Source organism: Carlito syrichta, unplaced genomic scaffold (assembly GCF_000164805.1).
Source record: "Carlito syrichta isolate Samal-C Ts95f unplaced genomic scaffold, Tarsius_syrichta-2.0.1 Scaffold305651, whole genome shotgun sequence".
In the NCBI taxonomy this organism is placed as follows: Eukaryota; Metazoa; Chordata; class Mammalia; order Primates; family Tarsiidae; genus Carlito; species Carlito syrichta.
This window is the reverse complement of record NW_007249747.1, coordinates 380,337-405,076: the sequence shown is the minus strand read 5'-3', so window position 1 is coordinate 405,076 and position 24,740 is coordinate 380,337. Positions and strand designations below refer to the sequence as shown.

General features: G+C 42.3%; 1 protein-coding gene across 3 annotated transcripts; it reads right to left on the bottom strand.

The window, feature by feature from the left end:
• Positions 1–15,661: 15,661 nt before the first annotated feature.
• Positions 15,662–24,551, bottom strand: PIGP (phosphatidylinositol glycan anchor biosynthesis class P). 3 transcript variants are annotated; one of them, XM_021714461.1, is made up of 5 exons: positions 24,436–24,551; positions 23,924–24,027; positions 20,967–21,039; positions 18,795–18,913; positions 15,662–17,995 (listed from the first exon to the last, which is right to left on the bottom strand). In XM_021714461.1, the coding sequence occupies exons 2-5, from the start codon at positions 24,003–24,005 to the stop codon at positions 17,865–17,867; spliced, it is 405 nt and encodes a 134-aa protein (XP_021570136.1). In that variant the 5' UTR covers positions 24,006–24,027; positions 24,436–24,551; the 3' UTR covers positions 15,662–17,864. The 3 variants fall into 3 exon arrangements, with proteins under 3 accessions (XP_021570136.1, XP_008060265.1, XP_008060264.1); XM_008062074.2 differs by having other exon boundaries at positions 24,427–24,544; XM_008062073.2 differs by lacking the exon at positions 24,436–24,551 and adding an exon at positions 24,143–24,320.
• Between the last annotated feature and the right edge of the window lie 189 nt (positions 24,552–24,740).

Sequence of the window (24,740 nt, the reverse complement as noted above, 5' to 3'; positions counted from 1 at the left end):
CTCAGAGAAGCTATTTTTTTTGGTCTCATCTAGTCAAAAAAACATTTAAAAATGTGACCAGAAGATAACATTAGGTACAGAAAAAGTAACATTTAACATTTTAAAACAGCTTCTAAAGAGTCAGGGCCTCAGGGATTAGGGCTGTGCTTTTTCTTTATCACTATCTGATCTGGTTATTTGGAGCACAAGCTCCTCAAAATTCAGGTCCAAATAAACAAAAACATTGTTTAGTATTAGTCAAAGTACCCCAATTTAACTATATGGGCAATGATATCCAAGCTCACAGGTTCTTGCTTTTGCAACTTCTCCAGAAAGGACAGAAACGTCACTGTCGTTTTGAATCAACATGTGAAGAAGTCCTTCTACTGCTCTCATATGTCCTATCTCAGACAGCTTTCAGGGCATATGCCCCAATTATTTCTCTCTTCTTTGGGGAAGTGCTCAAGGAAAGCCAACCTGGAAACACAGCTGAGCCCAGAACCATGATGACTGAGGGCCTGGGATGGAGAGACACACTGGCTATGTGGATTGGGGAGTAGAAAAAGTTGATCTACAGGGAGACAGAACATGAACCAGATGTGGTTAGAGGAACAGCCAGAAGCAGCTGAGAGCTCTGCAGGTTAGCTAGTTCTTGGTTCCTTGCATTTCTGATACCTGCTACCTTCCTGCCCGGGGTTGCATGAGAGACCCTTGCCATCTGTCCAACAACAATAATAGTTATATAATTGTATAACATAACACTTTTTAAATACTTACTATGTGCCAGGTGCTGCTCTAAGTATTTTGTTCATTTTGTCCTCACAACAGCCCCATAACTACCATTTTTATGCCCATTTGATAGCTAAGGAAACCAAAATGCAGACAACTGATAACTTGCTCAGCCCTCTCAGGGGACACTTGGGGTACAGCATCCGAGTCCCCAGGGCTCTGTGGGTGTCATTCAGGAGAGATGGTGCTGCCAGAGGATGCTGAGGGAAGAGCAGGGACTCCACAGCTATGTATTAGCCTGAGGGAGGACCCCCAGGAGCATGTCTCCAAGTAAGTTTCAGTGTCACTGTTCTCTCCACATTCCCACCCTCACACCAGTGAGGATGAGAAGCTTCACATCATTCTTGGGTGAGGGCCTCAGGTGTGGGGCATGGAAGTGAGGGTGCTGTCCCTACTGCCACAGCCCTTGGACAGCGGCCCCCCCTCACCTGGCACTCCTGGCATCGACCCTCGGCAGGTAGAACAGCAGCCGAAGGTCAGGCAGATGACTGCTGCCTCAGGCAGCTCTGGGGCGATGACATCATTTATTCTTCCATAGAGCTGAGCATGGTTGATTCCACTTGGGATGACCAGGCTGCCTTGTCACATGGGGGAAGGTTGGCTATTTAGTGTTGGACTGCCCAGGGACATCTGGATGGGGATGAGGCCACATATTCAAAAGCTGGGGCGCCCTAGAAAAAAAACAACCCTTGAATCCAGTGAAAATGCTGAACTAAAACCAACACAGACTTGCATTTCCTACATTACAGACAGAGCATTGGTGCCCAACTTTTTTTTTTTTTTTGAGTTGGAGTCTCACTCCGACGCCCAGACTGGAGTGCAGTGACCGCTTCCGCCACTGCAGCCTCGACCTGCTGGGCTCCAGTGATCCTTCCGTCTCAGCCTTCCAAGTAGCTGGAACTATAGGCGCACGCTACCACACCTGGCTAATTTTTTTTTTGATTTATGATAGAGATGAGGTCTCACCAAGTTGCCCAGGAGGGTCTCGAACCCGCAGGCTCAGGCAATCCACTCACCTCAGCCTCCCAAGGCGCGGGGATTACAGGCTGAGCCACCAAGCCCGGCTAGGCGCCCAACTTTAAAAGCCTGCCTTTTCAGCCAGGCTTTGTGGTTCAGCCTGTAATCCCGTGCCTTTGGGAGGCTGAGGTGAGTGGATTGCCTGAGCCCGCGGGTTCGAGACCCGCTTGGCCAACTTGGCGAGACCTCATCACTACAATAAATCAAAAATTAGCTGGGTGTGGTAGCACGCACCTGTAGTTCCAGCTACTTGGAAGGCTGAGGTGGAAGGATCGCCAGAGCCCAGCAGGTCAGGGCTGCGGTGGCCGGGAGCGGCCACTGCACTCCAGTCTAGGTGACAGAGTGAGACTCCAACTCAAAAAAAAAGGCTGCCTTTTCGTTCCAGTTTCTTGGTTTCTTGATTTCTGAGACCTTCAGCCCAGGCGACTCTCTTGAACACTGAATGAACACATCTTGAGACTTGCCTGGAAGGCACTGGTCCAGGACACAGATCACTACGAGAATCTACCAGGACCATTCTCCCCTAGAGAGGACTTGACCTATTTATTTTCTGAGCTGTTTCCCCTTGATTGTCTCCTTTCCTTTTCTGCTCCAGGGGATGCAGCTGGTTTTTTCTCTTCATAGCTGCCATTGCCTTTCTGGTCTCCTGGGGATGGCTCTGCTCCACACCCAGAAGTGATTAAGGAAGAAGTTTGTGTCCCTAGCTCCCACTGCCTCTGTCCTGTACCCAAATACATCAAGTGGAATTATGTGACATGCTGATATCTGGCCATTTTAACCTGCAAAACTGGCACTTACCCATGGCTCAGTCTAAACATAGTCCTTTTGATCTGCAACATTTTCCTGCTAATTGTGATAGGAAAATAAACAGAAAGAAACAACAATACAAACAGTGGATTCATAGACCCTAAAGACCGTAGAGGATATTTTTTTCTGACTGAGTCTACCTTTCCTGGGGCCCTCTATTAATAAGGAATTTTAAGGACATCTCCCAAGGCTGCCTTGCCGGCTGACTTGAATATCAGACAAGACAGTTCCCCTCAGACGGTAGCTGGGCCAGGCCCAACCTCATAGAATTAATTCTCATCCCGTGTCCTCAGTCTCTATTTCCCCTCTTCTTGTCTCTCCTTCCTGAGGTGCTTTCATTCCGATGCTGCCTCTGGGTCTTGGCCTAACCATCCCCTCCCATCCTCCCCATGAGAGGCCCCCAGAGTCCAGTTATTCAGGCTTCCTGTCTGACCTTGCCATCACCTCCTTCTCCAGTCCTGGAGGCCCCTGGGCCCAGCCCCCTCCCCTTGTCCATTTCTCTCTGTCCTGAGTGTTTTGCCCACAACATTTCTCCTGGCCAGGCTGATGAGTCCAGAAAAGTTGAGTTTCCTTATCTACACTGTTTTCTGCCTGAGCCTGATGTCTCTTGAAGTCAGGAGTCTTATCCCGCAGGGACCAACCTTTGGAACCGCAGGAACCAGACTTGGCTCAGCCACCTTCCATCTCCCTCCTGCTCCAAAGGCCCTGCAGAGGCTGTCTCTAGTTCAGGCCTGAGTCCCTGCTGGCCTCCCTCTGAGACTCTAGGCAGGCAGGCTGCTGGTTGCTGAGGTGCCCGCTCACTAGCGAAGGGCAGAGAATGGCCAGCCAACCCCACTTAAACCTTCTTCCTCAGAGTCTCAGTCTCCCCTCAGGTAGATCCAGCCCCCACCAGGGGCCCCCTCAATGGGCCTCAATGGAATTTCCACCCAGGGCCCTCATAGGCAATCTGGTTAGCGATCAGAAGGACCGCCAGGCAGAGCAGGGGCACAGGTATCGCTGAACTGTACTGTGATAGAACATGGCTTCTGCCTGGGCAGTGGTCACTGCCCTGGCCATCTCTTGACTGCCAGAAGTGGGAGTGAAACTGAGCCATCCTTGTGTCCTGCTGGCCTCCAGGATGCTTGCAGACTTCATGACCTCTACCCTGCCACTCAGCCATCAGTGACCAACCAAGTCAGCCAAATCGTCCTACTGACCCCTCTTTTCCACATACCCTCCTTTATTATGGCTACTTGTTCATTCAACCACTGAGAATGTATTGAACATCTCCTATGTGCTAGGTACCATTCTAGGCCTTAGGGACTCAGTGGTAAATAGGGCAGATGGGGTTCCTGCCCCACGATCTGGTGTGGACATGAGTAAACAAACTAATTATTCTCAAAGGGAGGTCTGTGCACCAAGGCTGGACCATGACCTAGTTACCAGCCAGAAGTTGAGAGAAGTGTTTAGAAACTTCTATAATAATTTAATAGGCCGGGCTTGGTGGCTCAGCCTGTAATCCCAGCACTTTGGGAGGCCGAGGTGAGTGGATTGCCTGAGCCCGCGCGTTCGAGACCTACTTGGGCAACTTGGCGAGACCTCATCTCTACAATAAATAAAAAATTAGCTGGGTGTGGTAGCGCACACCTGTAGTTCCAGCTACTTGGAAGGCTGAGGCGGAAAGATCGCCGGAGCCCAGCAGGTCGAGGCTGCAGTGGCCAGGAGCAGCCACTGCACTCCAGTCTGGGTGATAGAGTGAGACTCCAACTAAAAAAAAAAAAAAAAATAATAATAATAATAATAATTTAACAGGCCTGGTACGGTGGCTCATGTCTGTAATCTCAGCACTTGGGGAGGCCAAGGTAGGTGGATTGCTTGAGAACAGGCTAGGCAGCATAGTGAAAACTTGTCTCTACACAAAATTAAAAATAGATAAATAAATAATAGCCGGGTATGGCTGCGTGTGCCTGTAGTGCCAGCTACTGGGGACACTGAGGTGGAAGGATCACCTGAGCCTGGTAGGTCAAGGCTACTGTGAATCATAATTGTCATGATCATGCATTCCACCATGGGCGACAAGGTAGGACTCCAACTCAAAATAATAATAATGATAATAATAATAGTAATAATGTAACAGAGACATTTTCTGTTTGTTGAGTCTAGTAAAAAAATCAGGCTTCGGTTTTTTAAAAAGTTTCATCTTCCTAGTAATTTATTTTACTATAGTTTACAAAAATAGAGATCTGCAATGGTTTGTAAATTTAGAAAAATTCAAGTTGTACTCCTAGAAATTTTGAGAAGCCAGCTAACCCTCTAACCCTACCTAAACCTGCCTCTTCAGAGCCTCTCTCAATCTCCCCAGATGCAGCCTTATAAATTGTAATTCATACCATGAAAAATGGGATGGAGAATAATAACAGAAAACCTGATTTGAGAAGGATGCCATTTGATGAGTCCTGAGTATTGAAGAGACAGGCAAAATGCTGGGAACAAAGCAGACAACCTGTGCAAAGGCCTGGAGGCAAGCAAGCGTCTGGAGGGCAGAAACAGAGAGGAAGTCAGCAGACGGCTAGGGGAAGAGTGGTGGGAAGGTGGAGATCGGCAGAGGCCCGATTATGCAGTGTGCGCTCAGGGCAACAGGAGACACTGAAGCTCTTTCAGCATCGGAGTGATGGACCTCATTTATGTTTAAAAGTTCCTTCTGCCCAGACAGCAGTAGCAGCTCAGGGGTAAGTGTCCAAGGGGGTTCTAGAAAGAGTTGTTCACATGCAGGAGAGGACACCCAGATTTGAGATGCACTCAGGGTGGACACCTGTGGCTCATACTTACTTCCTGCCCCTTTCTGGTTGTAAAGCAAGAGGCAGATCCAAACAGACTCCGTTGGAGGTCTCCATCGTCAGATCCTGAAGGACATTGTGACAATAGTATCTCAGCCAAAGTCCAAGTCCAAGACAGGATTTTCAGAGCAGCTCTCTTATAAAGATCTAGTATGTAACCCCCCCCCCACATTTTTTTTTTTGGAGTCGGAGTCTCACTCTGTCACCCAGGCTAGAGTGCAGTGGCACACTCATGGCCACCCCAGCATCGACGTGCTGGACTCCAGCAATCCTTCCACCTCAGCCTTCTGAGTAGCCAGAACTATAGGTTCACACTACCACGACCAGCTAATTTTTTAGTTTATTGTAGAGATAAGGTCTCGCCAAGTTGCCCAGGCTGGTCTCGAACCATGGGGTCAGGCAATCCACTTGCCTTGGCCTCCCAAAGTGCTGGATTACAGGCTGAGCCACCGAGCCTGCCCCACCCACTTTGTGTGTCAGAGTCTCACTCTGTCTCCAGGCAGGAGTGCAGTGGCATGATCACAGCCTTCCAAAGTAGCCAGAGCCACAGGTGTGTGCCATCGTGCCTGGCTAATTTTTTTGATTTATAATTTTGGTTTATCTTCCCAAGTTGCCCGGGCTGGTCTCAAACCCTTGGGCTCAGGAAAACCTCTTGCCTCCGCCTCCCAAAGTATGGCTTACAAGCATGAGCCACAGAGCCTGTCTGTAAACACTTTTAAATAAACTTTTTGTACTTTGGACAGTTACTGATTGAGAAAAGATATTGCCAAAATGGAATTCGATTTATAAAAGGATTTCCTCAAAGATACTACTTTATGCATCCAGGAAAAGAAAAAAAAGCCAAGAATGGAAAAAGGAATTCACATTCACAATTTTTCTGAGAAATGAGAGTAGGGTCTGGGTCATGGAAAAGCTGGTTTATCTGTCCTTCTATCAATTGATGTTTGTGTGCTGCAACAACTAAGTGGTAATGACAACTAAGTGGTCATGGGTGCCCTTGACCATGATGCTAAGGTTCCATAAACTTCTAAAGTGTACTTGTAAATCTTCAAAGGAAAAGTGCATGATTTTAGCATAATTTTAGAATTACGGTTTCTGTATTCTCTTTTTAAAAATGTGGTAAGCTGGCCAGGTACAGTGGCTCAGTCTGCAATCCCAGCACTTTGGGAGGTCAAGGTGAGAGGATGGCTTGAGCCCAGGGGTTCAAGACCAGCCTGGGCAACTTGGTGAGACCTCATCTCTACGATAAATCACAAAAATTAGCTGGGCGAGGTGGCATGCGCCTATAGTTCCAGCCACTTGGAAGGCTGAGGTGGAAGGATCACCTAAGCCCAGCAGGTCCAGGGTGCAGTGGCCATGAGCGTGCCACTGCACTCCAGTCTGGGTGACAGAGTGAGACTCCAATTTAAAAAAAAAGGTGGGAAGCTGTCATTGAAACCTATTTAATAGAATGGTATATAAGTCTTTAACAACTTGCATATGTCTATAATCAGATCATTATATTTCTTCTCTTTGCATTCTTACTTTAACAGGGAAGAGCTTGCTAGGCCACTTTTGTTGTTACTGAAGGCCTTTACAAATACTACAAGAAGTTGCTACAAATCATTTCCAAAAGATGATTTAGGCAGGTTTAAATTTTGAACCAGTCCCATAACCATTTTTATTTTTGCAAATGAATTGCTTTTTGTGTGTGAAGGGAGTTTTCTAAATGAGTTTGAAAGTTTAAGTCATGTCACATGAATAAGTGATTTCTCCTTTTTAAGTCTGCTGGGAAGCTCTTAATACAAGTTTGCTTATTAAATAAGTCTAAGTGAGTTCCTGTGAAACCATGGTTTGTCAGTTACCTAAACCATGCTTGATTTAGGATTTCTCTGAACTTATTTCATTGTTCTGAAAATTACAGAAGACCCACTATCATTTTCCTGAATAATCAAAGCATAAAGTGCATATTGAATAAATAAATAGATTGCCCATACTTGTTGACAAGTGAGCACTCATGCTCTGCTGGTGGGGATATGGAACTGAGGCTACCTTCCTGGCAATTTGGCAATAGGTAATAAGAGCTTTTAAAAAATTTTATATTCCTTACCCTTTTAAAATTTTTTTCTAAGGGTATAATCAGAGATAAGGACAAAAATTTTTGCTGAAGAGTATTTGTTATTATGACATTTATAAAAATAAAAACTTAGAGTCATCCTAAAAGTGGCTCTTTGTGAAATAAATTATGATGGGAACTTTTTGATAATAGGGACTTTGTGAAATAAATTATGATGCATCCATATAATGGAATCCATATAATGTAATAGTATCCAGTTGTTAAATGCTCATAATACAGTTATTTGAGAAATGAGGCACACAAAGTTCTATTTACAGTGTGATCCTATTTTTTTGTTAAATACACAAACACAAATACACACACTTTTACAAGGACTTATACAAGACTACTAGGAGTAATTATCTTCACTACTGCCCTTAACTAGTCTTAAAAAAAGAGTAATTAGTTTTGGGTGATGGAGAATGGGTGATTTTAACTTTTTTTGGTAATTCTCTACAGTTTTAAAATTATCTGTAATGAATACATATTACTTTTAAAATAAATAGTACTTATTAAAAAACAACAATGAAAATATTTAAATATTAGCCATCAGGTACCATTACATAGTCATTCCTTATGTCGTCTTAAAATACATTCATCATGAAAGAACCTTAGCCAAAATCTTTAATAAAGGATATTTCCGATATATCCTTTAATAAAGGATATTTCTGATATAGTCTGTGGATCCATAGAATGTCTTGTTAAGGGGTTTCATCAGTGTCTTTCAATCACATAAGTTATTTGACTCATGACATTGTCATGATTAACCCAACATAAAAAATCTGATTTAGTCCAATGCACCAACTACCACTAATCTTATTGGTGACAAGAAGCTCCTGATAAGAATGGGTTGAAGAGGTGAAAATGAGGGCAAGTTTTGGGATTTAACTTCACTGAAACCATTTTCTTTGAAGGACTGGATATCTGATCTGATGTCGTTTACTTCAGATCTTCGAGCAAATCATTACACAGGTATGTTTGGGAGAGAAGGAGTTAAGTCTAGAAGGAGTGCTTGATTTAGGATTTGTTTTGGAATCACTTATCTATAGGGTTGCTGACAACAATAAACATTTTGTAAATACCTAAAGGAATGAAAGCAGATTGTCATCCAGCAAGAAGGTGGCAGATGAAACTTCATTATTTCTCTAAATTCATTCAGGTGAATGGGTGAGTTAAAAAAATATATATAAAAATTACCTTTTGTTTATTGTTATTATTATTGTTATTTTTGGTCAAAAGATACTTTTTAAATTTGTCATAGGCTGAGCACAGTGACTCATGCCTGTAATCCCAGCACTTTGGGAGACCAATGCAGGAGGTTTTCTTGAGCCCAGGAGTTCAAGACCAGCCTGGGCAACAGCAAGACCTCATCTCTACAAAATATTAAAAAATTAGCCAGGCATGGTGGCAGGCACCTGGAGTGCCAGCTACTCAAGAGACCGAGGTGGGAGGATCACCTGAGCCCAGGAGGTTGAGGAAATGATTTGCAGCAACTTCTTGTAATATTTGTAAAGAACTTCAGTAACAACAAAAATAGCCTAGCAAGTTCTTCTCTGTTAAAGTAGCAGAATGCAAAGAGAAGAAATATAGTCATTTGAAACTTAGGAAACTATAGTGAGCTGTGATTGTGCCACTGCATTCCAGCTTAGGCTACAAAGTGAGACTCCAACTAAAAAAAAAAAAAAAAAAGTATTATGTATCTGCCACTGGTGTGTGGTCCTCTTTAGCATCCAAGATGGCCCATGGAAGATATTTATTTTGTAAAAGTTCAAAACGGCAAAGATATCATCAGTTTAGACCAAACATGCAATAACTCCTGCAAATGGATTGTCAATAGGCATTGACATACATTCCCTAAGAGATGGAGTTATTCTCAAGGTTAAGTAAAGGTCATCTCTCTCTGCCACACTGCCACTCAGTGGTGATGGAAAAGCAAAGCCTGAAGTTGGGTGCCTGGAAATTTCACTTAAGAGACAAATGACCCAGTCTGTCTGTTCACTTAGGTCACCTCGGCTAGTTTTCCCATAATTGTACTAGATCAGTAGTCAAGTGAAACGCCAGACACATCACTGATAGAATCTTTGTCTTGGGCTGACAGTCCTTTAATTTGTGTGCCTTCATGGCCAGAGGCCATTATTTCTAATTGCCTTTTCGTCCTGCAGCAGTTCATCTATCTTCACACACATCAAATTTAACCTTCATGTTAGACAACGATGGGGGATTTGGGCTGAAGTAGCTATTGGACTACTTTAATAACTCTTAATAACTTTAGGGAAAAAAACTTTAAACCTTAAAAGACGTATCAAAAATTGAACGTAGAAGGCAAATAATGATAGCTTTCTAGTAATTTAAGGTTGTTACAAGAGTCACCATATTGATAATCCTAAATGCCTAGGTCCATACACGATTTGACTCCTTAACATGTGAAAAAAAAGTTTACTCTTAATTGCACCTACAGTTTAATTGTAACACTTCTGATGCTTCCTGATTGGAACCTCTGAATTTTTTCTTCTTCATTCAACAATCATCTCCCCCCTCCCCCGCCCCGTTGGGTGCTGGGGACCCAAGATAAATCCTGTAAGTCCCTATGGGCTACAGTGTGTCCCATAGGCAACATTCAGAGTAAGATGGAAGCCCATCTGAGGTGTGAGGCGGGGCCAGGGAAAGTTGCAGGGAACAGCAGCAAGACCAGGCCCATGAATTCCAGTTTTACCTACTTCACCAGATCTAACTTCAGGATAACCACAAGAGGCATGTCCAGTAACAGGTGGGGAAACAGAGGTTTAGGGGGCAAATTTCTCATGGCTTCATGCACCAAGAAAGAGGCAAAGGAAGGATTTGATAGCTGGTGTCCAGATCTGCTTGGATTCAAAGCTCAAACTCCTAAACATGCATGCTCTGTACCTGAAGAGAGGGGCAAAGTCAGAAAGAGTCCTGGTGAGTGAGTTAGTCCAGCCAAGCTGGGGTCACATCAGAGTAGGGGGAAGGAGAAATAGGGACGGTTATTCCCTGCACTCATGGATCTTCACAAATGTCCCAGCCACTCAGCTGGCCAAGACTGAAAACCCTGAACGAGAAACTTTTTTGGGATTTTTCATTATGGAAGGGATGGCTAGGTTTGGTGGCGCATGCCTACAATCCCAGCCTTTTGGGAGGCCAAGGTGGGAGGATTGCCTGAGGCTAGGTGTGCAAGACCAGTCTGGGCAACATAGTGAGAACTCGAAGACTACAAAAAATTTTTTTAAAATTAGCTGGACTTGGTGGCATGCCCCTGTAGTCCCAGTTATCAGGAAACTGAGGTGGAAGTATTCCTTGAGCCCAGGGATTCAAGGCTGCAGTGAGCTGTGATCACACCACTGCACTCCAGCCTGGATGATAGAGCGAGACCCTATTTCAAAAATAAATTAAATAAATACAAGGAAGGGACTTTTCTGGAAATCCATCTCTTTCTTGCCTGTCCTGAAAGTTCAGCCCCATGTGTCAGGTTAAGTTTTCAGATATGGTACAAAACTCATTTTCCCCCACTGACTTTGCACAGGCAACATGGTTTCTTTTCTCTCAAATTCTTCACAAAACTATTATGAAGAGGAGGGAAAGAACAGTTTACAGTCCAAACTTCAGAGATAAGGCAGCCAAATAATGCCAAGACCTCTGTCTGTCCATTCGTCTTTCAAAGTCTGAGCCCAGCAGCTCAGGACTCGGGGTGGAAGGGCCCCTAGTTGCTCTTAACTTCCCTCCACGTCAACCTCTCCACTTGGGTTACTCATTAATTTGATACATATTTATGGAGTATTCTCCTACATACCAGGTACGGAGCCAGGTCTTGGCGGTAAGTTGACAAAACAGACAGGGTCCTTGGCCGGGTGCAGCTTGCACAACGGGGTAAATGGAAAATGACAGCCATGTGGAGAAGGGAAGGCTATGCTTAGGGACCACGCACTCTGGTGGAACAGGTAAAGCAAGCCCGAAGGAATGTCATCTGAAGGGAGGGATGAGAGGGTGGAGGAAGAGGGAGGGTGCTCAAGGCAGAAGAAACAGCAGCCATAAGCCCCGGAGTGGAAGGAAGTGGGGTGTTCTTCTGATGACCCGAAAGGAAGCTGGTGTGGCATGGGTGACTGCACAGAAGTTGTCTCTGTGCCTGACTCTCCAAGACTCTGAGTATGCAGCTGGTGGGCCACATGTCTAAGTCTGCAGGTCCAGGCCTCCTCACATCAGTTCCCAGGTCTAGCTTCAGGGAAGAAAACCTGATTTTAGTTTTGGGTTTATGCAGCATTTGAAAATCTGGCCCCATTGTTAATAATTTTAATTCTTACTAGGTGCTTAAGTTATTCACAGAATGGTGATGAGGAGAGAGTGACTGAACTTCCCCTAGGACATTCCAACCCACGATGTGTTAACTGAGAACAGTCAAAAGAGGTGGTATTAGAAACCAAAGTGTCCTATAAGGAAGCATTTGGCAGTAATGGGAAACTGTCAGGGGAGGGCGGTCAGATTGGCAGTTGAGGGAAACTGCTATGGGAGGAAGGGGCATACCTTATCAACAAGGGTACCTGCAAAATCAATGTTTGTCTATCTAATCCTGAATTGTACCCCACATCTTTATAATAATTTTTAAAAAAGAAGCCAAAGTGTAACAGGGAGAGATGGGCTCTTGGGGCAGCCTCATCAGCTGATGCAGGCTGACTTACAGATGCTTCTAATATGCCAGGCTCATGTAAACAGGCTTTATGACACCGGTGGGTTGATTATGGTGCAACTGGTGATGTCTGAGTCACTGTGAGGCTCTGGCTCACATCTTCTGGCCCTGGCCACATGGTCCCCTGTGACTATAACCTACACAAGCAGAACTTGAGCACACTGGACGTGCAGAAATAGCCTGAGGTAGGTATTGAATTGTTGGACAATAATTTCTTCTGTATCTCGTGGAATAGATTAAAAACCTTGGTCCACAAATGTATTTGTTCAAGAATTATAACTTTTTTTCATAACACCATCATTTCTGATTCTGTGATTCCTCTGGTACCTAACTGAGATTTCCATCACATCTCTGGCTTCTGGGACTAATGTGGTGATGAGGAACAGTGAAAGAAAGAACATCTGGTCCTGGGTCATGGGTCAATACAGGTAATCACTGTATTAACCATTGTCCTTGTCCATGTGGCACCGTTCAGATTTGGTGGCGAACTCAAAGTGCTGTCCTTTGAAAAACTGCTGTCGTGTTAAGCCACAGAAATTTTAGAGTTGTTACCACAGGCTGACTTAAACTATCCTAACTAGAAAAGGTAGACTAAGCAATTTTTCTCCCAACCTCACTATTAACCCAACTGCATTAAATTGAGTGATTGAGAACCATGACAACTGCCACAGCCTGACCTGTATCAAGAGACAAAGCTAGAAGAATCTCTTTCCTCTTCCTTGTTCTGCCTTCCTTTCCCCACATTCTGTATTATGGTTATTGGCCTATGCCTATATTGTATAATACATTGAGCTCTAGGACATTTACTGCAAGAGTTGATTTATTTGGGTTTTCTTTTTTCTTTTTTTGAGCTGGAGTCCTACTCTGTCGCCCAGGCTGGAGTGCAATGGCACACTCATGGCCACCTCAGCCTTGACCTACTGGGCTCAGGCAATCCTTTTACTTCAGCATTCCAAGTAGCTGGAACTACATGCATGCGCCACCAAGCCTGGCTAATTTTTTGATTTATTGTAGAGACAAGGTCTCATCAAGTTGTCCAGGCTGGTCTCAAACCCCTGGTCTCAGGCAATCCTCTCACGTTGGCCTCCCATAGTGCTGGGATTGCAGGTTTTAGTCACCACCCCTGGCCTATTTGGGTTTTCTAAGTTCTGCGGGCATGGGGCTGTTAATATGATACTTCTGTGTGTTCTTCTGACTCTTTGAAAATGTGGAGAGACACAGGAAATTTTAGGTTGGGTCAATTTGCTTAAGAGAGACTAGACAGCAGCTTCTTGAGGAAATCCAGTCATCTGATTGAGATCCTTTTGATTAAAACAGGGCAGGTCAAGAAATTGAGGGGGGGGGGCGGCGGCAGAATTTTGGATCTGAATCCTGTTGGATTTTCATTAGGTGATTTCATATTTAGACTCTTAATTTATTTCTTCCTGGGAATTTACTCACTGGAAGAGTTTTGGCTAATATTCGGAACATTTTTGTATTACCGACTTTCTATTTGGAGTATTCTATGCTATTATTTGGGTTTATTGCAAAACAATAGTTCAGACTTTTTTCTTAAATTATGACGTGCATTATACATCGTGGCCCTATAACTGAACCACAATTTTTACAAATGAAACCATCTCTGCTGTAGTCCTGAGAGCAGAGCCTGTGACTAAGACTTGTGTTTAGGCATTTACTGGGAAAGTGACCACAGGAAGTAGCAGTGAGTAGCAGAGGGAGCAAACAGACAAGCCCACATAGGCACATGTGCCTGAGTTCACCATTGCCATGGCCACTGCAGCTCAACCCCACAAGAATTTCTGAAGAGCTCGGGAATGGAGCCCAGAACTGTCTCCTTGAGCTGAAAGGGGGATGTGCTCGTCCACTGACACCAGTCCCATGTTGGCCTCCAGGCTGGTCCTATGGGTGTTAACACTCCTCCTTCTTGCAGAGTGCAAAAGCGGCACCTGTGTGGATCTGGTCAAAACCTGCACAGAACTGCTTAGGCTATCAGTGGTTGGAGTAAGAGGTAGACAGAGAGGGTCTGAGTGGCACTCTGACATATTCTATTCCACTCTAGTTCATCTCTCTGTCTCTGTCTCTGTCTCTCTCTCTCACACACACACACACACACACACACAAACTAGTTATGGCCCACTAAGCAGTGGTTCTCAAGGTTCAGTGTCAGAATGTCGCAGGGGTGGTCTATGAGGTCAAAACCATTTTCATAATTCTAAGATGTTGTCTTTTTCATTCTCATTCTCTCATGAGTATGCCATGGAGTTTTCTGAGGCTTTGTATGTGGTAATGTAACAGATTAAATGCAGAGGCAGGTATGAGGACCCAGCTGTGTTCCATTAAGCCAGACATTGAGGAGATTTGCAAAAATGCAAAACAATTCTACTAGTTTCACTACATTTTGTTGTTTTGGAAAATATAGTTATCGTGCATAAAATATATGTTAAATTTCATTGTTTTTGGAATCAGCTTATTATAGCAATACTTTGGGATAAATGTTTTCATAACAGAAGCTTTTTGTTTCTTTTCTTTTTTTTTTTTTGAGTTGGAGTCTCACTCTGTCGCCCAGACTGGGACTGCAGTGGCCACTCCCGGCCACTGCAGCCTCGACCTGTTGGGCTCTGGCGATCCTTCTACCTCAGCCTTCCGAGTAGCCGGAATTACAGGCATGTGCTATCATGCCCGGCTGATTTTTTGATTTATTGTAGAGATGAGGTCTCGCCAAGTTGCCCAGGCGGGTCTCGAACCTGCGGGCTCAGGCAATCCACTCACCTCAGCCTCCCAAAGGTGCGGGATTACAGGCTGAGCCATTGAGCCCGGCTGCTTTTTGTTTCTTATGTTATAAAAGTATGATAAGTAAAATTAATTTTATAATTAAAAAGTAATAGGTTTATTATTTATAAATAATAAATATTTTAAAATTTTCTATATAATCCACATAATCAAAGGGTCTTTGGGATTCTTACTATATAAAGGGGTCTTGATATTTAAAACAAAAGATGAAGAACTGCATACTAAACTAATCATAGCCCTCAAAAAAATTGCTGCCCACTGTCTGAAAACACTGGTATAACCTTTTATGAGCTCTAAGGACAATGTGCTTGGGAAACAGAATGAAGAGTTAATTTGAGGTTTTATGTGCTGTGTGGTAAGAGTTCATTAAGGTTCTATTCTGACCCATTTCAGACTTCTTAGGCCTATCACAGGTCCTAGGGAAGACAAGGAAATACTGTTGCTAAGAGGAGGAGTCTCACAAAGATGGGGAAAGGACTTCTCTGATAACTGCTGGCTTTCTTTTCCAAAGTGGAAAGTTACTGCCCGCCTTGACTGCAAGCTCAGTTAAGTCCAATCAGGTAAAGCAGTCATTTTTGATCCTGGCTGCATATTATAAGTGTCTGGGAGACATTAAAAAATTAGTCCTACCTGTGCCCCACACCAGGCCAACAAATCAACATTTCTAGGTACTGCTTTTTTTCCTTTTTATTGAGGTATAATTTACATCAAGGGCACAAATCTTAATGAAATAAGTCCATGATTTTTTAAAAGCATGCATTACACCCAGGTAAGCACCACCCAGATTAAGATGTAGGGCATTTCCAACTCACTAGCAGGCTCCTTCTTGGTTTCTCCTAGTTAATACCGTCCTCCAAAGGTAACTATTATTCTAATATTTACCACCATAGATTATTTTTTCTTAATTCTGAACTTCATATAAATGGAATCATACAGTATATATTTTTTATGTGCTTCTTCCCCCCAACGTCATGGATGTGATATTCATTCACATTGTTAGGTGTAGCAGTAATTCATTCTTGTTTGCATGGTTGTATAGTATTCCACAGTATAGACAGACCACAATTTATTTATTTATCTTTCTATACTTGATGGAGTTGGCTGGTTCCCTTAAACTGCTCTTAGGTATGATAACATGCTGTCCCTATAAAATAACACGGGGACTGGGACAAACCAGGGAACAGGAACAGTAGATTCATGTTATCCATCTCATGCCTACTGGGAAAAGACATGGCCATTGAAAGGGAAGTCTTAGTTTTCCCACATATTTAACATGATTAATTTCTTTGTTTGCAGAAAGTACAGTTGAATTTGCATAAGTTAAAATCTGTGACTCCACTCCTATGTGTAAACATATGCATATGTATATACTCCAAAGAAAAAGAACAGCCAGACTAGTAAAGAGATTATGGGTGTCAAAAATTAGAGGCCTTGAGCGCTAAATAAATTTAGATTTGGTCTCACTGGCTAATTGTTGAGTATACTCTTGCTAAATTACATATGGTTCTAAAAAAAATCTTATATCCAAGTTTCTTAATCTTATACAATAAACATCTAGGTATTAATAAAGTAGTACCATTCAAACTAATTCACATACCAAATCTCCAATCCCCTTAACTACACTTCCATAAAAATTGTTCATTTCAATAAAAGGTATAACAATCTACCCAGTTCCTTAATTCAAAAAAATCTAGGAATGACCTTTGGGCACAATTTCTCTCAGCTATCCCTGACTATTCTGCTTAATCAGATCCATATACCCACTCAGCTGTCCCCAAGAAAGGCTGCAGAGCTGTCTATTCCTCCCTAACTTCACTACCATTCTGGTCTAAGCAGCAATCACTTTTTGCCTAGACTAATGCAATAGCTTCCTAATTGTCTCCTTACTTCCGTACTCTTGCCCTTTCTGAATCCATTCTCCATCCATCAGTCAGAGTGACCTTTACAAAACACAAATCAGGCCATATCACTCCTTTCCTTAAAGATTCTCAATAGCTTGGTATTTAAAGTGCCTCAAACTCTTAGACTTAAATCCAAACTTCCTACACTGGCCTACAAAGCACTTCATGCTCTGGGGCTGGTCTCTGCAGGGTCCCTCAGTCAGTTTGCTCCAGGACTATTACTAGTACTCTCTCTGTTCTTAGGACTTACCAAGATCCTTCCTACCTTATGGTCTTTGTCCTTACCTGCTTCATCCTGTCCCTTCCATGACTGGCCCTTTCTTTCTTTTTTTTGCTGTTCAAGTCTCAACCCTAACTGCCTCTGAGAGGCCTTCCTTGACCATCCGATGTAAAGTAGTCATTCCTTTACTTTCTAGAATATTATGCTATCTTAATTCTTTGCATAACACTCATCATAAATAATACCTCCTTGTTTATCTGCTTAGTCGTTTCAACCTAGCTCTAAAACATAAGCTCTTTGAGAGAGAGTCTTACCATTACTACATTCTTGTGCCTAGAAAAAGACCCGGTACATAGTGAGTACTCAATATATGCTGACAGCATAAATATTAAACATACCTTTCCCCCAAAACTAAGAGTTTGAATTCTGGCCCTCAGGACAAACAGAAAGAAGGACACGGTTGCCCTTTGCAAATCACAATATAAATACCTCTGGGGAGGAACCTTTTGATTATACTGACACTTGTTTTTTTAAGAGTCTGCTATAAGATAATGTAGTATTTTATTTATTCTTTCTATTAAAAACTAATATTTCAGAACATTTACAATGTTAATTGAACATAAGGGAAGATCAATTTACATTTTTTAACATCTCAATATTGAATACTAATAAAATATGGTCAAATTTATTATGATCAAAATTATTAAGTCAAAAACATAAATAAATGCTTGGTTTTAGTGTGCCTACATACAATTCAGTTTTTGGAGTAAAGCTCTTTGGCTGCAAGAAAGAACATTTTGTTTACTTCGCTAATAGGAATATCTCGTAATGCTGGAATGGCCTCTTCTTGGTATTTCTTCTGCTGCTGATTTTTTGCATAGTTATCTGTAAGAAAAGAACAAAAAGCTCTGTTGACCTAAGCAATTCCTTCTATAGTCTCTGTGGCTGACGAGGCCCACAACAGTTACAATTGTCTATTTGCTATAATACTAGTCAAGAGAGTAGGAAATGCAGTAGGTTATTAGAAAAAAATTAAAAATACTATAATTGATTCTCAAAGTGCATTGTATAGACTATTTAGATTGTAAAAAGTTGAAAAATCATATCAGAGAACTTACAAAAATACTTCCTAGACTCTAAGGGAAGCTCAGGAGTCTGTCCAATGCATTTTAATCTTTAGACTTAAAATGAAAGAACTTAAAAAAAATAAAACCACAAAAATATGTTGTGGCTCTTCTATCCACTTAATTGAAACAAGGTGTACATAGTGATCCTGAGGAGAATACACACTCCCAAATCCCTCCCCTGAACAAAGTCTGCGTGTACCCATTTGCCATCCCTTGATCAACAGTGCCTGTTTAAGATAAAAGAAGGTTTTCTCAGGCAGTTACTGAGGAACATATTATATATACTTGTGGTTTTTATTGGAAAATGCACATGCTAACTAGTGCTATGATTCATCAGAATGTATTTCCGCCATGAACATAACTAGAACATACTGAGACGTAAAGCATATCCATCAGAAGTTATTTCCTTCATGTAAATATTTCCTTTTGTATAAATTTGTATTTATTCCTACTAGGTTCTTTTTATTGTGTCTTGCAGCCTATTCTTGGTTGCTTTTCTGAAAAAAGTGCTAATACCCTACCCTCCATTCCCCAGCACTTTCCTTTTGTATAGTTACCTGTGATTGTATGAATGGAATTGAGTGGAGAGGTACTCATCATGTTAATTCCAAACAAGAGTACATAGCCGATTACGACAGTAATAAGGAGGTAGACAGGTAATGCAACTGCCCAATATCTGCGGAAGACAATATTAAAATACGTAATTGACACCCTAAAAAGTTGTAATTCTTAAGAGTCAGTCACAAAGATAACACAGTGGTTTTTAAAATTTAAATTTAACTTTTATTAAAGTAATTTGCATACATAGCAGACACTCAAATAGTTCTATGAGGCTTGTAATGAAAACCTGAAGACCTCTATCACACCATCTGAAAAAGGAACCTTGTAAATGTCTGAGCTGTTTTCTGGTACTTCCCTCCTCATTTCTACTAATATGCTCATTTATTATTTTTTAAAATCAATTTCAGACATTTTCTTTGGATTTTCTGATATGGAAAAGGAATTTACCTCCTTCTGTCTTCTATATTTATATCACAATTTCTGCTTATTTCAGCAGTTTTAAAAAATTATTGTGACTATATAAACAATGTTTGCAACTGAGAAACTTAGTCTATTATATTTTTTGTACACCTTTTTGTTTTTTCTGGAATTACTAATTACATCTTTTAGCCTGTTTGCTTGGCTTCCCATGTATCTATCAATACCAGAGCCTGATAGAATTCTATCATGCCTCTCAATATTATTAAGTAATGAGTACTCTTATTTTGCCATGTTTTATTGCATGCTGTGTTTCTTTAATAATTTCCTCCCTGTTTTCTCTTTCTGAAAATTATAATAGTTAGATTTTTAGCCCTGCTATACTTTCCTCTATTTTCCATTTCTCTTTTTTTTAAAGTTTATTTTTGAGACAAGGTCTCGCTCTGTCACCCAGTGAGTGCAATGGTGCAATGACAGCTTATGGCAGCCTCAAACTCCTAGGCTCAAGCAATCCCACCTCGGTCTCCTGAGTTGCAGAGACTGTAGGCGTGCACCATCATGTCTAGCTCATTTATCTGCCTTTTGTTCTACTTTCTGAAGATTATCTTTGATTTATCTTCCCGCCTTTCAATCAAAATTTTAATTTGGGCTATCATGTTTATACAGTATAACTCCCTGAGAATTCCTTTTGTATGGCATTCTGTTCTTATAGTTATACTCTTACCTGAGAATTTTATTTTAAAGTTTTCTTCTGTTCCCTGCATTATCTCCATTTCCTTCAAGTTCCCTTTTTTCTTTTGGTTTTTGCATTTAATGTTAGAGGCTTTCTTTCAATGTCTGGTAACTTATGGCAGTCCATTCATATTTAAAAATGAAGTGCTACCAAGCTAACTGGAAGCACTGTGTGTATGTGAGCAGGGCTGGCCAACCGGTAAGCCTCACTCTAAGAGAGTTAGACATGAGCTTCACTGGGTTTCTCTAAATGTCAGAAATCATAGATTCTTTCTCTTGGGGTGGTCAGCTTCCTTAGGAAGGAACTTCCTATCTTTTTCTGGAGGAGTAGTGTAAGCCTGGGCACCTAATGAGAAAAGGGGTAGACCTTATTATTCAGCCATATAGGTTTTTTACTTACTCCTGTATTCAAAAAGGTACCTAATTTCCATACTCAGACCCAGGATAGAGATTCTTACTCAACTATTTCACAGTGTAAAACTCCTGTTTTCTGCAGGAGAGGACAGGATTAGTCTCCCTGCTTTGAGGACTGAGGGAGGGAGATTTGAGAGTTTAATGCTTTTTAAACAAGTTTTCAGTTCAAACCAGAGTTACCACATTTGAACCATTATGGAGTTCTAGGGCACAAATATTCTTGCTGGTTTCACGACTTTAGCATGTGGAAAAAGCAGAAACTAAGTCAGTTACCTCTGACCTCTTGCAATTCACTTTCCAAAATGCTGGTGATACCTCTTATCTGTTATCCTATTCTTTATTTCTGTGGATTTATACCTTACCAAAAAATTTGTTTCTATAAGGTTCTAGTATTTTGGGAGGAAATGAAGATAAATATGTGTTCACTACACTGTCTTTAATTAGAGGTACATCAATAATGATCTTTAAAAAGCTTTCAATTTCTATAAGGCTATTCATGAATTTTAAAAGAATAACTATTTAAGATTTGAATAGTTTCAAGGAAGAATATGATTCCTCAAAACAGCATTGCTTATATCCTTATTTGAGAAATATATTAAACTTACTTTTGAGGCCAATAGGTTAAGCCTAATGAGTTTAGCCACGATTCAGGAATAAAAGCCCACACGAGATAAAGTACTATAGAAGAGGAAGGAAAAAGAGAGAGAGAGAGAAATTAGTAAGGTAAACATCTAATCTACTAAGGTTCAGATAATACAAAAAAAGTTCCTCTGAAGCATCCTTGATTCACTCAGAAATGATTTTTCCCTTTCAGTTGTTTAGATCCTTTTCTGTACCATTCTTGTAATACTTATTGATTACCTTATTAGTCACTTTTGAGATGTCTTGATTCTCACACAATATTTTAAGCAATTCAAGAGCACAAATCATGCCTAAGCAATTGTTGTAATCCTTCTATCAGCTAGCAATTTGCTTTAGGTATAGTATGTGTTCAAACTTCACCTCCATAGGGTTGAAGTAATTACATACATTTTGTTGTTTATAGGGGAGTTTACCTTACTCTAGTTCTGACCCACTACATGTTGAGCTTCTGCCTTATCTTTCAGAGTACCATCTTATTTCCCTCAATCCCATAGCTTTGTGACACCCTTTACTGTTGTCCCTGTGTAATAACAATACCTAAACTTTAAGCATTCACTGTAGGTTAAGCACAGTTCTAAGCATTCTATGCACTATTTCATATAATCCTCAACACAATCCTTTAAGGCTTGTATGCACTTTTTACAGAAAATGGAATCTTACAAAGGTTATATCATCTGCCCAAGGTAAGTGTCAGAGACAAGTTTCAAACTACCTACATCAATAATTTTTTTTTCTTAACAAATATGATTACAGAATTCTGTATGTTAGAAGCGTGAGATACAATGATGTACCTGAAAGAGATGGCTTCTGCTCTCCCTGAGCTAAAAATCTAGTAGTAAATAGAGACAAGTAAATTGGTATTTTCACTAAATTGTGTTAAGTGCCAATGAATGAGTTATAAAGGATGACATAGAAGCACATTAGAAGGACCTCCTTCCATCCCTCATCCTCCTTCCCTTGCTTAATTTCTTTCCACAGTACATGTTAACCTCTGATATTGTTATGTTTTACTTAATTTGTCCATTGGCTATCCTCCCCAAGAATGAATACTATGAAAGCAAGGAAATATTTGGCTGTTTTACTTCTCCCTGGCCTGTAATAGTACCTGGCAAACAGTGAGCACTCATTAAATACTTGAATTATGATGGCTCAAGCCTGTAATCCCAGCACTTTGGGAGGCTGAGGTGAGGGGATTGCCTGAGCCCATGCATTCGAGAACAGCCTGGGCAACTTGGCAAGACCTTATCTCTACAATAAATCAAAAAATTAGCTGGGCATGGTAGCATGTGCCTGTAGTTCTGGCTACTTGGAAGGCTGAGGCAGAAGCATTGCCTGAGCCCAGCAGGTCGACGCTGGGGTGGCCGTGAGCGTGCCACCGCACTCCAGGCTGGGTGACGGAGTGAGACTCCAACTCAAAAAAAAAAAACCAAAAACTTGAACTAATAATTTTTGGCTGTGGGTTTTATGGGATTTACATTTTAAAAGTCATGTATAGTTTTTAATCCTTGAAATACTCTTTGAACAAGGATTTACAAAAATGATAATAACAACAACAGTAGCTAACACATATTAAGTACTTATGGCTCCTGTGCATTAAGTGCTTTACTTAAATTATTCCAGTTAATCCTCACCACAGTCATAAGAGGCAGCAGTGTGAAGTCAGACAGTGTGCATGGGTTCAAATTCTAGCACTATCATTTAAGTAGCCTTGTGATCTTGGGCAAGTTATTTAAATCCCAGTATTATCATCTTTAAAATGAAGATAATTATAACAGTTACTACCTCACAGGATTGTTTTGTGCATAATAAGCATTCAGTAATGATAATGATGATGATAATAATATTATTATTTTACAGATTAGGAACCTGATAATAATAATATTCTTTTACAGATTAGGAACCTGATAATAATAATGATAATAATAATAATATTCTTTTACAGCTTAGGAACCTGAGGCTCAAAGTTAAGTAAATGGTCCCAAGTTACATATCTAATCCATGGAGGAGACAATTTAAACTCAGTTATAACTTCTTCACTTCATAGACTCCTCTGGGTAACAGCTCCCTTATTAGGTCCATCTGTGAGCTGTATTGACAGTGCAGGTTGATATTTTTCAGTTAGAGTTCAGAAGTGCTACCACTCTCCCTCATTCCTGGTTTCTACAGAGTTTCAGAAAGTTGGATCGGGGATACCCAATTTTCTCCCTCTTATTTGCCTCACAATTAATTCCCAAATCCTTTGGGGCCTGCTGTGTGACTCTGGGCATATTAGTGTCTCAGTGAGGGACAATTTCCTTATCTGTAAAATGGAACATTATGGGGATTCAGGGAGATCCAGGATGTAAAGGGAATATATTTCAGTCTGACTTCTTTAGTCCAACACTCTTCCCTCCTCAGCTCTTGCATGAGGAAGTGGAGCCATACCCAACTCCCCACTTCTACACCCTCTCATGCCTTCATTCAAGGCCTTTCCACTTCTCCTTCAATCTTACTTATTCTTTTCTAAACAGTGTAAGCGCCAGGGGGAAAGTCCCCCGGAAAAAGCGAACTATGACTCCAGTCTGATCTCAGTATCTCTCCACTGTGCTCCCATGACACGCATCACACTGATCAGTAACTGTAGATGTAGTTGTCCGTCTAGGCCACAAGACCATGACCTCCTTAAAGGCACGGACCAGGTTTTATTCACTTTGCCATAGTGTCTGGTTCTGTATAAGTACTACTTGTTGAGATTCAATCTCTTAGGCTTGTGCTGGCACACAGAACACTCTGAACACACATGAGTTCCCTCCAGGTTTTCTTAAAAAGAGACATAGGTAGGAAGAATCAACAGCTCGTGTGTGCACAGCCTAACAAATGTATCATCTCCGTCACTGACCACCAGAAAAAGCCCCTGGCCATCCACCAAAAAAGTACTTACTGAAGCCAAATTGGGAGCCTAAGAAAAGAACAAAGCCATAAATCGCTCTTTCTGGCAATGGCGACGGTGAATTTTCCACCATTTTTCCTGTCGCTTTAGACAATCTGTGGAAAAGGAACGCAATCAGCAGTCAGTGATTCACTCCCCTTCACTGGTCTAGTATAACCCTCGCTGTGGGCACGGCCTAGGCAGAGCGAAACTGTCACCCCGCGCACACACCTCCAACAAGAGCCCCCTCTCCGCGTGCACGCGCGCACACCCCGCGTCGGCGGGGGCGGCGGCAACAGACGCGCTCCAGCTCTGCATGCTTGTCCTCCCTGCGGGAATGGCAGGGCAGGAAACAAAGGCCCGCGCGGCGCCCACGAGGACCCGGCCTGCTGGGCCGTGATGGTCAGGACCTGGGCCGAGCCCACTGCTGGGCCTTCTGTTGCTCGCTCGAAGTTGGGTGGATGAGACCCCCGACCTTGGGTCCTTCCCACGCCCACCCGGGCCCCTCCCAGCACCTTGACCGCCTCAGCGTTGAGTTCTCTGCGCAAGCGCCGACCAGAGGGCCGCGGTGGGGTGGGGGGGGGAAAGGAAAAACTGAGGAAAAGGTCCAGGCGCGACGGCGCCTCCGGCCCGGGCGCAGGCGCACGGCGCCTCTTGCCAGGAGCGAGCACAGACGCGCGGGGGCTGGCGGGAGCGCTTGACTCGCGGCGGAGGTGGTGAAGCAGAGGGCAGTGCGGCGCAGCGCGACTGCGCACGCGCGCTGCCAGCCCACGTGACGCTTCTGCAGCCTGCGCCGCCGCTGGCTCCCTCCCGCCGTCAGACTGACGTA

Coding starts and splice junctions, on each gene's coding strand:
- PIGP (XM_021714461.1), bottom strand. CDS start 24,005: ATGGTGGAAAATTCACCGTCGCCATTGCCAGAAAGAGCGATTTATGGC. Junction 21,040..23,923: donor AGGCTCCCAATTTGGCTTCA/GTAAGTACTTTT, acceptor CCTCTTCTATAG/TACTTTATCTCGTGTGGGCT. Junction 18,914..20,966: donor TTAACCTATTGGCCTCAAAA/GTAAGTTTAATA, acceptor TGTCTTCCGCAG/ATATTGGGCAGTTGCATTAC.